At 38.8% G+C, this 12,748-nt stretch overlaps 1 protein-coding gene across 1 annotated transcript in view; it reads right to left on the reverse strand.

Annotated features, from left to right (window-relative positions):
• The window catches only part of LOC307000929 (uncharacterized protein), a 65,937-nt gene continuing 53,189 nt past the window's right edge, over nt 1-12,748 (reverse strand). Inside the window, exons 16-34 of the mRNA XM_079616916.1 lie at nt 4,765-4,886; nt 4,613-4,674; nt 4,353-4,453; nt 4,199-4,262; nt 3,960-4,111; nt 3,731-3,852; nt 3,579-3,640; nt 3,319-3,419; nt 3,185-3,236; nt 2,917-3,095; nt 2,579-2,700; nt 2,409-2,476; nt 2,162-2,265; nt 1,962-1,986; nt 1,680-1,861; nt 1,369-1,484; nt 1,185-1,243; nt 749-1,022; nt 1-556 (exon numbers count right to left, since the gene is read on the reverse strand). Of these exons, the coding sequence (XP_079473042.1) occupies nt 461-556; nt 749-1,022; nt 1,185-1,243; nt 1,369-1,484; nt 1,680-1,861; nt 1,962-1,986; nt 2,162-2,265; nt 2,409-2,476; nt 2,579-2,700; nt 2,917-3,095; nt 3,185-3,236; nt 3,319-3,419; nt 3,579-3,640; nt 3,731-3,852; nt 3,960-4,111; nt 4,199-4,262; nt 4,353-4,453; nt 4,613-4,674; nt 4,765-4,886 (2,063 nt within the window). The 3' untranslated portion in view covers nt 1-460. The remainder of the gene's footprint in view (nt 557-748; nt 1,023-1,184; nt 1,244-1,368; nt 1,485-1,679; nt 1,862-1,961; nt 1,987-2,161; nt 2,266-2,408; nt 2,477-2,578; nt 2,701-2,916; nt 3,096-3,184; nt 3,237-3,318; nt 3,420-3,578; nt 3,641-3,730; nt 3,853-3,959; nt 4,112-4,198; nt 4,263-4,352; nt 4,454-4,612; nt 4,675-4,764; nt 4,887-12,748) is intronic.

Raw genomic sequence — 12,748 nt, forward strand, 5'->3', positions numbered from 1 at the left:
GTATTGATACATCTAGTATTTTTATTATTTTTTGCCGTTTATGTCCATGCCAATGACTTGCAGAATCCACATTTGCTTTGCATTTATAAGGTGCATGGAGAATGAATACATAAGCAACTGTAATTCAAATGTTCTACATTTGACCCTTAAAATTAAATTTTTCACAAGATTATGAATTAACAGTAAATGGAATATTATAAATAAATACAAATAAATAAAATCAATAAATTCTCATTATACAGTATGAGAAAGTATTAAGAAAAGAAATCACATTTAGCAACATTCCCGTTTGTCTAGCAATACAGGCATAAAATAAATAATTTATCAAATAAAAGAATCATTAATATAGTACATTTATTACTGCAAATGAGGCAGTATTGAATATCCAAAATGCAAGGCTTAAATTAATTATATTTATGTTTTCATTGGGTTCAGTCCTGTTTTTACTCTCTAAATATCTCTAGAAGAGGCTGTTTCGGGTGGTGTGCTGTACGTTGTACGACTGTCTTCTGTGCCAACGTCTTCTGAATGCTGCACAGCATCCACAGAGTAAACACTAAAGACATAAACAGACAAAATGAGAGTTAACATCCTGAGAGAGAACACTTTACACTTTAAAAAAAATTTATTCAGATGTACAATTATAAACCTCATTTAAAAGGCAGATCAAAGGAGAACAAATCCCTGTTATCATGAATCACTTCACTACCAATGCAGATTTTTGACATTCAGTCATAATAACACTTACGCAAAGGAGAATCCAGCAAGGTATAAGCCCGAGGATAATAGCCACAGGGACAATGATCCCCACAATCCATGCTATATTTGTGCTGTCGTTTGAGGTTGTAGTGATAATGGTGGTTGGAGCTTTAATGGTGGTTGGAGCTTTAATGGTGGTTGGAGCAGGTGTAAACGTCGAGAAAAGTTTTGTGACCAAGCTACCTAAAGCTGCAAATCCACCGTCACGTTCTGAGAAAACATAGGTAACATTGGCCTCAAGCACGGAGGAACTCGCTGAATTACTGTGGGGAGATTAAAACGTACAATGAGAAACAAAAAGGAAATAAATAAACATTATTTTGCCATTCACCCGTGTATCAAAAGCATCCCACTGGCAAAAGCAGATATCTTAAAATCATTTTGACATTTCTGCTCAACAAATGAAATAGTGGATCTGAACTCACGTGAAATTGGCTTTCATAAATGTAAGCGCTGCTGAGGGGTTCTGTAGGATCTGCTTAACCTGAAGAATGCAGCAATACATAGAATAGCAGTTGATGTGATTAAAATAAGGCAATTTTAATTTTAATTTCAGTTTTTTTTTTTTTTTAAGGACCGCAATATCCAATCCTCTCCAACTGAACTCACCAAATTATTTATCTTGTTTTGTATTTCATCATAGGCTTGATCCTTCTGTGTATCATTCACAGATAAACCGCTGACTTCAAATTCAAAGTTGAGAGCATAGGCAGTCTCATTAATACCTTAAAGAGATATAACAAAAATAATTAGTTGTACACATGTGTGGGTGGAAAAAATGTCATTATCCATTCTCATTCATAATTATCCATAAAAAGCTTACTAAAGGTCTGCTAAATGTACACAATTTGCATTCAAATGTTACACACACACACACACACACACACAAAATTGCACATAAATAAGAGAGAAAAACTCACTCGAATAGGTGACACCTGTCTTGATCAGAGGGTCACTTGGGATTATTGCTGCTCTGGTGAATCGTTTAGTTGTGAGATTTGAGGCCAGCAGAGAATTAACTACCCGTAGAACGTTACTCTCACTTGGTTTTGGGCCCAGTGTGACAAACTCAAGGCGAATCTTAATAACCACGCCACTAATCCTAAAAAAAAAAAAAAGATGATAAATAATTGAAAATGTAAACATAGAAAATGAAAACAACTAGATTTCACAAAATTAATGATTGGACTTGTTGGACTTACAGTTTTCGAGTAGAATTGCTCGCGGCTGTAAAAGAAAATAACAAGTAAAGTAGGAGATCAGACTTTCAATTACAGTATTTGGTGTTTTTGGTGCAAGACATAAAACATTACATCTTTTTTTTATGTTAATGTAACATCTGACTGTCAGTTTGGCCATTTAAATGATTGTTTTATAGACTGTAGGGTGTATATGGTAATACCTTCGTTAACCTGGAGAAGCTTCTGGATAAAGGGGCTAGATTGCGAGATGTTAAGGTTTGAGAAAACATACACAACATTGGCCTGAATCGTGGTGGAATTACCCCTGTTGGGAAATAAAAATGTACTATTAGAAATGAAATTTTGAAAAAAATATGTTTAGACCCCCCTACTCGTGTACAAAAACTACCCAACTAACACCAAAGTTTTTTTTTTTTTTTTTTTTTTCAGAACATATTCAGAACTTACAAGAATGTTGTGAAATCGCCTGGTTGGAAATTAACTGGAGCTGAGGCATTAGTTAGGATCTTGTTCAGCTGAAAAGTGCAGCAAAAAGTTTAGATTAAAGTTTAAGATTAATGTGGTTAAAATAATGACTTTTTATAAAAGACCACTGTATTGAAATGTGACCAACTCACCAATGAATTTACTGAGTTTTGTACTGACAGGTAGGTTTCATTCCTGAATTCAGGTTTCTCAGACATGGTCACATTGCTGATTTCAAATCCGAAGTTGAGAGCATAGGCAGTTTCATTAATTTCTTAAAAATATATAAGGAAAATAATTAGTAGTGTGGTAGTATATGTGGATAGTATAACATTTCACTTATGCATTCTTTAAGGAATTCCAAATTTACTATTTTCCTTCAAAATCAGCTATATTAGCTTACTACAGATCTACATGATGTGCAGCATTAGCATTCAAACATGACATAATTCACAACAAAAAGAACCCAATGGAGGAAATAAAAACTCACTCGTATATGTGACATTCACAAAGCTCACAGGATCACTCAGGGCTTGTGTTCTGGTGTCTAGTTTAGTTGTGAGACCTGAGTACAGCAGAGTGTTGGCCACCTGAATAATATCCTTTTCATTTGGTAGGGGGCCAAGTGTGATGAACACAAGGCGAATATGTATAATCACTGTGCCAAGCCTACACAGATGATAAATAATACACATTAATAAAAAAATTAAAAAAAAAAGGTAAAATTTTAAAGATCAGACTGGAATTATTGCTCTTACAAAGTCGGTGGAGAAGTTGTGCTTGTTGTCAGGGTGCTGGCTGTTGTTGAGACTGTAAAATAAAGCAATGATTAGTGGAGGATGTATGCAATATTTGGTGTCTGTGGAGCAATTCGTTGTCAGTTTTGACAAACCTGTCTGTAAACGAAGCTCATTTAGGAAGTTGACTGGTTGAATGACATCTCCATCCTGGAAGGTGTATTCTATCGTGCCATCAATCTTGTTTGAAGAGCTCCTGCCGGACAATCAGTAGATATTGTTTAAAGACTTCAATCCATATTGCAAAACGATTTATGAAAATGACCAAGAAAAAGTATTTTTCATTTTGGATTGATTTAATAAGCTAAAATGTGCGGAGAGAAAGTGAAGATTGCAAAGTCAGTTTGTATCTTACACAAAGTTGGATGAATTGTGCTTCAATGTTGGTCTGTTAGGTTCATTCAGAAGAGTGTTCAGCTGCGGGTGAACATCAAATATTTCATTAAACTCTGAAGAAGATTTATATTGGACTCAAAAACATTCATTGATTCAATTCTGATCTCTTACCGCATTACTGATGACATCTTGCACTTGCACATAAGTGCTGTTTCTGAGCTCAGGGACTTCAGACATGCTGATGTTACTCAGATTAAACGTTATGATGACGGCATAGGAGGTTTCTGAGATTTCTGTTTGGAAATAAAGGTACATTTTTAATTGTCTAGACCTTGCCAGTCTTGACTGTTTGACTTATTCTCATTTCAAATGTTTTTCAATTCGATATGATGAAACTCACTCTGATAGGTGGCATTCACCACCTTCACTGATTCATTGAGCTGTGACTGTCTGGAGATCAGGAGAGTGTTGATAGCACTGTTGACCAGAGCTTCACTGGGGACTGGAGATGAGTTGAACAGCAGCTTGCTTGTGACCACTGCTGAACCAGATCTGCAAAAACAACAACTTTTGTTTAATGCACCTCATATTTTTGCAATAAAATTACTTCATTACTCAAAATAGAAAGTCAACACTAACATTAGCTTTGGAGTAGCCACAGAGGTGCCGGTTGTAGATTTAGGAATCACTGTTGTAGTGGTCACTTCAAATAAATGTAAAAAACAAACAATTAGTCTTTTTCTTTTTACCTTTTAGAATTTTGTATAGCCATAGATCATCATAATTGACATACCCAATTGGGAACGAAGCTCATTTAGGAAGCTGACTGGTTGAATGACATCTTCATCCTGGAAGGTGTATTCTATCGTGCCATCAATCTTGTTTGAAGAGCTCCTGCCGGAGAATCAGAAGATATTGTTTATAGACTTCAATCCATATTGCAAAACGATTTATGAAAATGACCAAGAAAAAGTATTTTTCATTTTGGATTGATTTAATAAGCTAAAATGTGCGGAGAGAAAGTGAAGATTGCAAAGTCAGTTTGTATCTTACACAAAGTTGGATGAATTGTGCTTCAATGTTGGTCTGTTAGGTTCATTCAGAAGAGTGTTCAGCTGCGGTTGAAGATCAAATATTTCATTAAACTCTAAAGAAGATTTATATTGGACTCAAAAACATTCATTGATTCAATTCTGATCTCTTACCGCATTACTGATGACATCTTGCACTTGCACATAAGTGCTGTTTCTGAGCTCAGGGACTTCAGACATGCTGATGTTACTCAGATTAAACGTTATGATGACGGCATAGGAGGTTTCTGAGATTTCTGTTTGGAAATAAAGGTACATTTTTAATTGTCTAGACCTTGCCAGTCTTGACTGTTTGACTTATTCTCATTTCAAATGTTTTTCAATTCGATATGATGAAACTCACTCTGATAGGTGGCATTCACCACCTTCACTGATTCATTGAGCTGTGACTGTCTGGAGATCAGGAGAGTGTTGATAGCACTGTTGACCAGAGCTTCACTGGGGACTGGAGATGAGTTGAACAGCAGCTTGCTTGTGACCACTGCTGAACCAGATCTGCAAAAACAACAACTTTTGTTTAATGCACCTCATATTTTTGCAATAAAATTACTTCATTACTCAAAATAGAAAGTCAACACTAACATTAGCTTTGGAGTAGCCACAGAGGTGCCGGTTGTAGATTTAGGAATCACTGTTGTAGTGGTCACTTCAAATAAATGTAAAAAACAAACAATTAGTCTTTTTCTTTTTACCTTTTAGAATTTTGTATAGCCATAGATCATCATAATTGACATACCCAATTGGGAACGAAGCTCATTTAGGAAGCTGACTGGTTGAATGACATCTTCATCCTGGAAGGTGTATTCTATCGTGCCATCAATCTTGTTTGAAGAGCTCCTGCCGGAGAATCAGAAGATATTGTTTATAGACTTCAATCCATATTGCAAAACGATTTATGAAAATGACCAAGAAAAAGTATTTTTCATTTTGGATTGATTTAATAAGCTAAAATGTGCGGAGAGAAAGTGAAGATTGCAAAGTCAGTTTGTATCTTACACAAAGTTGGATGAATTGTGCTTCAATGTTGGTCTGTTAGGTTCATTCAGAAGAGTGTTCAGCTGCGGTTGAAGATCAAATATTTCATTAAACTCTAAAGAAGATTTATATTGGACTCAAAAACATTCATTGATTCAATTCTGATCTCTTACCGCATTACTGATGACATCTTGCACTTGCACATAAGTGCTGTTTCTGAGCTCAGGGACTTCAGACATGCTGATGTTACTCAGATTAAACGTAATGATGACGGCATAGGAGGTTTCGGAGATTTCTGTTTGGAAATAAAGGTACATTTTTAATTGTCTAGAGACCTTGCCAGTCTTGACTGTTTGACTTATTCTCATTTCAAATGTTTTTTTTCAATTTGATATGATGAAACTTACTCTGATAGGTGGCATTCACCACCTTCACTGATTCATTGAGCTGTGACTGTCTGGAGATCAGGAGAGTGTTGATAGCACTGATGACCAGAGCCTCATTGGGCATGGATGACGAGGATGAGAATACCAGTTTGGTTGTAACTATTGCTGTACCGGTCACATTAGTTGACGATAGATTTGATTTGGGAATGTTTGAAGTTTCTGGTTGCAAACTTGAAGAACTTTCAAATGTTGCAGATGCAAATGGTGTTGTTTTGATTGATGTTTGACCTGTAATTGTAGATGCTTTATTCTGGTTTTCTAGACCTGGTACTGTTATTGGAACCACTATTGGAAATTCTACTGTATTTGTAATAATTCCAGTTGTAGTTGTGGATGCAGTTTTAGTTTCTGAATTCAAGTTTGCCAAAGACACAGTTTTGATTGTTGGGCCTGAAGTTGAACTTTCTGAAGTTGTAGGCACCACTGTTGAAGTAAGAGGTATTGTTCCTGTAGTCACTACTGTGGTTGTGGGAGCTTGAGTTGTTGTGATTCCAAGTGATGTTGTGGGCTCAGCTGTAGTAGGGGTCGTGGGAGGTGCAGTTGAAGTTTCTGAAGTTGTAGAAATTATGGTTGAAACAACAGTTGAGGTTTCTGGACTAACATTTGTGGTTGTGACAGCTTCGGTAGTTGTGGTTACAAGTGGCGTTGTGGTCGGAGCTGTTATTGTACTTTGTGCTTCAGAGGACGTTGGAGCTAATGTAGTAGTGGAAGGTTCAGTTAGGGATGTTGCTGCTGTATTTGTTGTTTCTGAAGTTGTAGGCATTGATGTCGAAGCAAGTGTTGTGGTTTCTAAAGTTATAACTGTTGTTGCAGTTGGAGATTCAGTTGAACTTGGAGCTGATGTTGTAGAAGTTGGCAATGAAGTTGTTGTTGTTGAAGCTGTAGCTGTAGTTTCTGATGTTGTACTTTCAGAAGTTGTTGTTACCACTGTTGAAGTAAAAGGAGTTGTTTCTGTAGTCACTACTGTGGTTGTGGGAGCTTGAGTTGTTGTGGGCTCGGCTGTAGTTGTGGTCGTGGGAGGCGCAGTTGAAGTTTCTGAAGTTGTAGAAATTGTGGTTAAAACAACAGTTGAGATTTCTGGACTAATATTTTTGTTTGTGACAGCTTCAGTAGTTGTGGCTACAAGTGGCGTTGTGGTCGGAGCTGTTTTTGTACTTTCTGCTTCAGAGGACGTTGGAGCTAATGTAGTTGTGGAAGGTTCAGTTAGGGTTGTTGATGCTGTATTTGTTGTTTCAGTTGCAGTTGTTGTTTCTGAAGTTGCAGGCATTGTTGTTGAAGCAAGTGTTGTAGTTTCTGAAGTTATAACTGTTGTTGCAGTTGGAGATTCAGATGAAGTTGGAGCTGATGTCGTAGTAGTTGGCAATGAAGTTGTGGTTGTTGAAGCTGTAGCTGTAGTTTCTGATGTTGTACTTTCTGAATTTGTAGGCACCACTGTTGAAATAAGATTTGTTGTTTCTGTAGTCACTTCTGTGGTTGTGGTAGCTTGAGTTGTTGTGGGCTCAGCTGTAGTTGTGGCCGTGGGAGGTGCAGTTGAAGTTTCTGAAGTTGTAGAAATTGTTGTTGAAACAACAGTTGGGGTTTCTGGACTAACATTTGTTGTTGTGACAGCTTCAGTAGTTGTGTTTACAAGTGGCGTTGTGGTCGGAGCTGTTGTTGTACTTTGTGCTTCAGAGGATGTTGGAGCTAATGTAGTAGTGGAAGGTTCAGTTAGGGTTGTTGATGCTGTATTTGTTGTTTCAGTTGCAGTTGTTGTTTCTGAAGTTATAGGCATTGTTGTTGAAGCAAGTGTTGTAGTTTCTGAAGTTATAACTGTTGTTGCAGTTGGAGATTCAGATGAAGTTGGAGCGGATGTCGTAGTAGTTGGCAACGAAGTTGTGGTTGTTGAAGCTGTAGCTGTAGTTTCTGATGTTGTACTTTCTGAAGTTGTAGGCACCACTGTTGAAGTAAGATGTGTTGCTTCTGTAGTCACTTCTGTGATTGTGGTAGCTTGAGTTGTTGTAGGCTCAGCTGTAGTTGTGGTCGTGGGAGGTGCAGTTGAAATTTCTGAAGTTGTAGAAATTGTTGTTGAAACAACAGTTGAGGTTTCTGGACTAACATTTGTGGTTGTGACAGCTTCAGTAGTTGTGGCTACAAGTGGCATTGTGGTCGGAGCTGTTGTTGTACTTTGTGCTTCAGAGGACGTTGGAGCTAATGTAGTAGTGGAAGGTTCAATTAGGGTTGTTGATGCTGTATTTGTTGTTTCAGGTGCAGTTGCAGTTTCTGAAGTTGTAGGCATTGTTGTTGAAGCAAGTGTTGTAGTTTCTGAAGTTATAACTGTTGTTGCAGTTGGAGATTCAGATGAAGTTGGAGCTGATGTCGTAGTAGTTGGCAATGAAGTTGTGGTTGTTGAAGCTGTAGCTGTAGTTTCTGATGTTGTACTTTCTGAATTTGTAGGCACCACTGTTGAAATAAGATTTGTTGTTTCTGTAGTCACTTCTGTGGTTGTGGTAGCTTGAGTTGTTGTGGGCTCAGCTGTAGTTGTGGCCGTGGGAGGTGCAGTTGAAGTTTCTGAAGTTGTAGAAATTGTTGTTGAAACAACAGTTGGGGTTTCTGGACTAACATTTGTTGTTGTGACAGCTTCAGTAGTTGTGTTTACAAGTGGCGTTGTGGTCGGAGCTGTTGTTGTACTTTGTGCTTCAGAGGATGTTGGAGCTAATGTAGTAGTGGAAGGTTCAGTTAGGGTTGTTGATGCTGTATTTGTTGTTTCAGTTGCAGTTGTTGTTTCTGAAGTTATAGGCATTGTTGTTGAAGCAAGTGTTGTAGTTTCTGAAGTTATAACTGTTGTTGCAGTTGGAGATTCAGATGAAGTTGGAGCGGATGTCGTAGTAGTTGGCAACGAAGTTGTGGTTGTTGAAGCTGTAGCTGTAGTTTCTGATGTTGTACTTTCTGAAGTTGTAGGCACCACTGTTGAAGTAAGATGTGTTGCTTCTGTAGTCACTTCTGTGATTGTGGTAGCTTGAGTTGTTGTTGGCTCAGCTGTAGTTGTGGTCGTGGGAGGTGCAGTTGAAATTTCTGAAGTTGTAGAAATTGTTGTTGAAACAACAGTTGAGGTTTCTGGACTAACATTTGTGGTTGTGACAGCTTCAGTAGTTGTGGCTACAAGTAGCGCTGTGGTCGGAGCTGTTGTTGTACTTTGTGCTTCAGAGGACGTTGCAGCTAATGTAGTAGTGGAAGGTTCAGTTAGGGTTGTTGATGCTGTATTTGTTGTTTCAGTTGCAGTTGTTGTTTCTGAAGTTATAGGCATTGTTGTTGAAGCAAGTGTTGTAGTTTCTGAAGTTATAACTGTTGTTGCAGTTGGAGATTCAGATGAAGTTGGAGCGGATGTCGTAGTAGTTGGCAACGAAGTTGTGGTTGTTGAAGCTGTAGCTGTAGTTTCTGATGTTGTACTTTCTGAAGTTGTAGGCACCACTGTTGAAGTAAGATGTGTTGCTTCTGTAGTCACTTCTGTGATTGTGGTAGCTTGAGTTGTTGTTGGCTCAGCTGTAGTTGTGGTCGTGGGAGGTGCAGTTGAAATTTCTGAAGTTGTAGAAATTGTTGTTGAAACAACAGTTGAGGTTTCTGGACTAACATTTGTGGTTGTGACAGCTTCAGTAGTTGTGGCTACAAGTAGCGCTGTGGTCGGAGCTGTTGTTGTACTTTGTGCTTCAGAGGACGTTGCAGCTAATGTAGTAGTGGAAGGTTCAGTTAGGGTTGTTGATGCTGTATTTGTTGTTTCAGCTGCAGTTGTTGTTTCTGAAGTTGTAGTCATTGTTGTTGAAGCAAGTGTTGTAGTTTCTGAAGTTATAACTGTTGTTGCAGTTGGAGATTCAGATGAAGTTGGAGCTGATGTCGTAGTAGTTGGCAATGAAGTTGTGGTTGTTGAAGCTGTAGCTGTAGTTTCTGATGTTGTACTCTCTGAAGTTGTAGGCACCACTGTTGAAGTAAGATGTGTTGTTTCTGTAGTCACTTCTGTGGTTGTGGTAGCTTGAGTTGTTGTGGGCTCAGCTGTAGTTGTGGTCATGGGAGGTGCAGTTGAAGTTTCTGAAGTTGTTGAAATTGTTGTTGAAACAACTGTTGAGGTTTCTGGACTAACATTTGTGGTTGTGACAGCTTCAGTAGTTGGGGCTACAGGTGGCGTTGTGGTCGGAGCTGTTGTTGTACTTTGTGCTTCAGAGGACGTTAAAGCTAATGTAGTAATAGAAGGTTCAGTAAGGGTTGTTGATGCTGTATTTGTTGTTTCAGTTGCAGTTGTTGTTTCTGAAGTTATAGGCATTGTTGTTGAAGCAAGTGTTGTAGTTTCTGAAGTTATAACTGTTGTTGCAGTTGGAGATTCAGATGAAGTTGGAGCTGATGTCGTAGTAGTTGGCAATGAAGTTGTGGTTGTTGAAGCTGTAGCTGTAGTTTCTGATGTTGTACTTTCTGAATTTGTAGGCACCACTGTTGAAGTAAGATGTGTTGTTTCTGTAGTCACTTCTGTGGTTGTGGTAGCTTGAGTTGTTGTGGGCTCAGCTGTAGTTGTGGCCGTGGGTGGTGCAGTTGAAGTTTCTGAAGTTGTAGAAATTGTTGTTGAAACAACAGTTGGGGTTTCTGGACTAACATTTGTTGTTGTGACAGTTTCAGAAGTTGTGGCTACAAGTGGCGTTGTGGTCGGAGCTGTTGTTGTACTTTGTGCTTCAGAGGACGTTGAAGCTAATGTAGTAATAGAAGGTTCAGTTAGGGTTGTTGATGCTGTATTTGTTGTTTCAGTTGCAGTTGTTGTTTCTGAAGTTATAGGCATTGTTGTTGAAGCAAGTGTTGTAGTTTCTGAAGTTATAACTGTTGTTGCAGTTGGAGATTCAGATGAAGTTGGAGCGGATGTCGTAGTAGTTGGCAACGAAGTTGTGGTTGTTGAAGCTGTAGCTGTAGTTTCTGATGTTGTACTTTCTGAAGTTGTAGGCACCACTGTTGAAGTAAGATGTGTTGCTTCTGTAGTCACTTCTGTGATTGTGGTAGCTTGAGTTGTTGTTGGCTCAGCTGTGGTTGTGGTCGTGGGAGGTGCAGTTGAAATTTCTGAAGTTGTAGAAATTGTTGTTGAAACAACAGTTGAGGTTTCTGGACTAACATTTGTGGTTGTGACAGCTTCAGTAGTTGTGGCTACAAGTGGCGTTGTGGTCGGAGCTGTTGTTGTACTTTGTGCTTCAGAGGACGTTGCAGCTAATGTAGTAGTGGAAGGTTCAGTTAGGGTTGTTGATGCTGTATTTGTTGTTTCAGCTGCAGTTGTTGTTTCTGAAGTTGTAGTCATTGTTGTTAAAGCAAGTGTTGTAGTTTCTGAAGTTATAACTGTTGTTGCAGTTGGAGATTCAGATGAAGTTGGAGCTGATGTCGTAGTAGTTGGCAATGAAGTTGTGGTTGTTGAAGCTGTAGCTGTAGTTTCTGATGTTGTACTCTCTGAAGTTGTAGGCACCACTGTTGAAGTAAGATGTGTTGTTTCTGTAGTCACTTCTGTGGTTGTGGTAGCTTGAGTTGTTGTGGGCTCAGCTGATGTTGTGGTCATGGGAGGTGCAGTTGAAGTTTCTGAAGTTGTTGAAATTGTTGTTGAAACAACTGTTGAGGTTTCTGGACTAACATTTGTGGTTGTCACAGCTTCAGTAGTTGTGGCTACAAGTGGCGTTGTGGTCGGAGCTGTTGTTGTACTTTGTGCTTCAGAGGACGTTGGAGCTGATGTAGTAGTGGAAGGTTCAGTTAGGGTTGTTGATGCTGTATTTGTTGTTTCAGTTGCAGTTGTTGTTTCTGAAGTTATAGGCATTGTTGTTGAAGCAAGTGTTGTAGTTTCTGAAGTTATAACTGTTGTTGCAGTTGGAGATTCAGATGAAGTTTGAGCGGATGTCGTAGTAGTTGGCAACGAAGTTGTGGTTGTTGAAGCTGTAGCTGTAGTTTCTGATGTTGTACTTTCTGAAGTTGTAGGCACCACTGTTGAAGTAAGATGTGTTGCTTCTGTAATCACTTCTGTGATTGTGGTAGCTTGAGTTGTTGTTGGCTCAGCTGTAGTTGTGGTCGTGGGAGGTGCAGTTGAAATTTCTGAAGTTGTAGAAATTGTTGTTGAAACAACAGTTGAGGTTTCTGGACTAACATTTGTGGTTGTGACAGCTTCAGTAGTTGTGGCTACAAGTGGCGTTGTGGTCGGAGCTGTTGTTGTACTTTGTGCTTCAGAGGACGTTGGAGCTAATGTAGTAGTGGAAGGTTCAGTTAGGGTTGTTGATGCTGTATTTGTTGTTTCAGTTGCAGTTGTTGTTTCTGAAGTTATAGGCATTGTTGTTGAAGCAAGTGTTGTAGTTTCTGAAGTTATAACTGTTGTTGCAGTTGGAGATTCAGATGAAGTTTGAGCGGATGTCGTAGTAGTTGGCAACGAAGTTGTGGTTGTTGAAGCTGTAGCTGTAGTTTCTGATGTTGAACTTTCTGAAGTTGTAGGCACCACTGTTGAAGTAAGATGTGTTGTTTCTGTAGTCACTTCTGTGGTTGTGGTAGCTTGAGTTGTTGTGGGCTCAGCTGTAGTTGTGGTCGTGGGAGGTGCAGTTGAAGTTTCTGAAGTTGTAGAAATTGTTGTTGAAACAACAGTTGAGGTTTCTGGACTAACATTTGTGGTTGTGACAGTTTCAGTAGTTGTGGCAACAAGTGGTGTT

This window comes from Phoxinus phoxinus, assembly GCF_949152265.1.
Source record: "Phoxinus phoxinus genome assembly, chromosome: 6".
In the NCBI taxonomy this organism is placed as follows: Eukaryota; Metazoa; Chordata; class Actinopteri; order Cypriniformes; family Leuciscidae; genus Phoxinus; species Phoxinus phoxinus.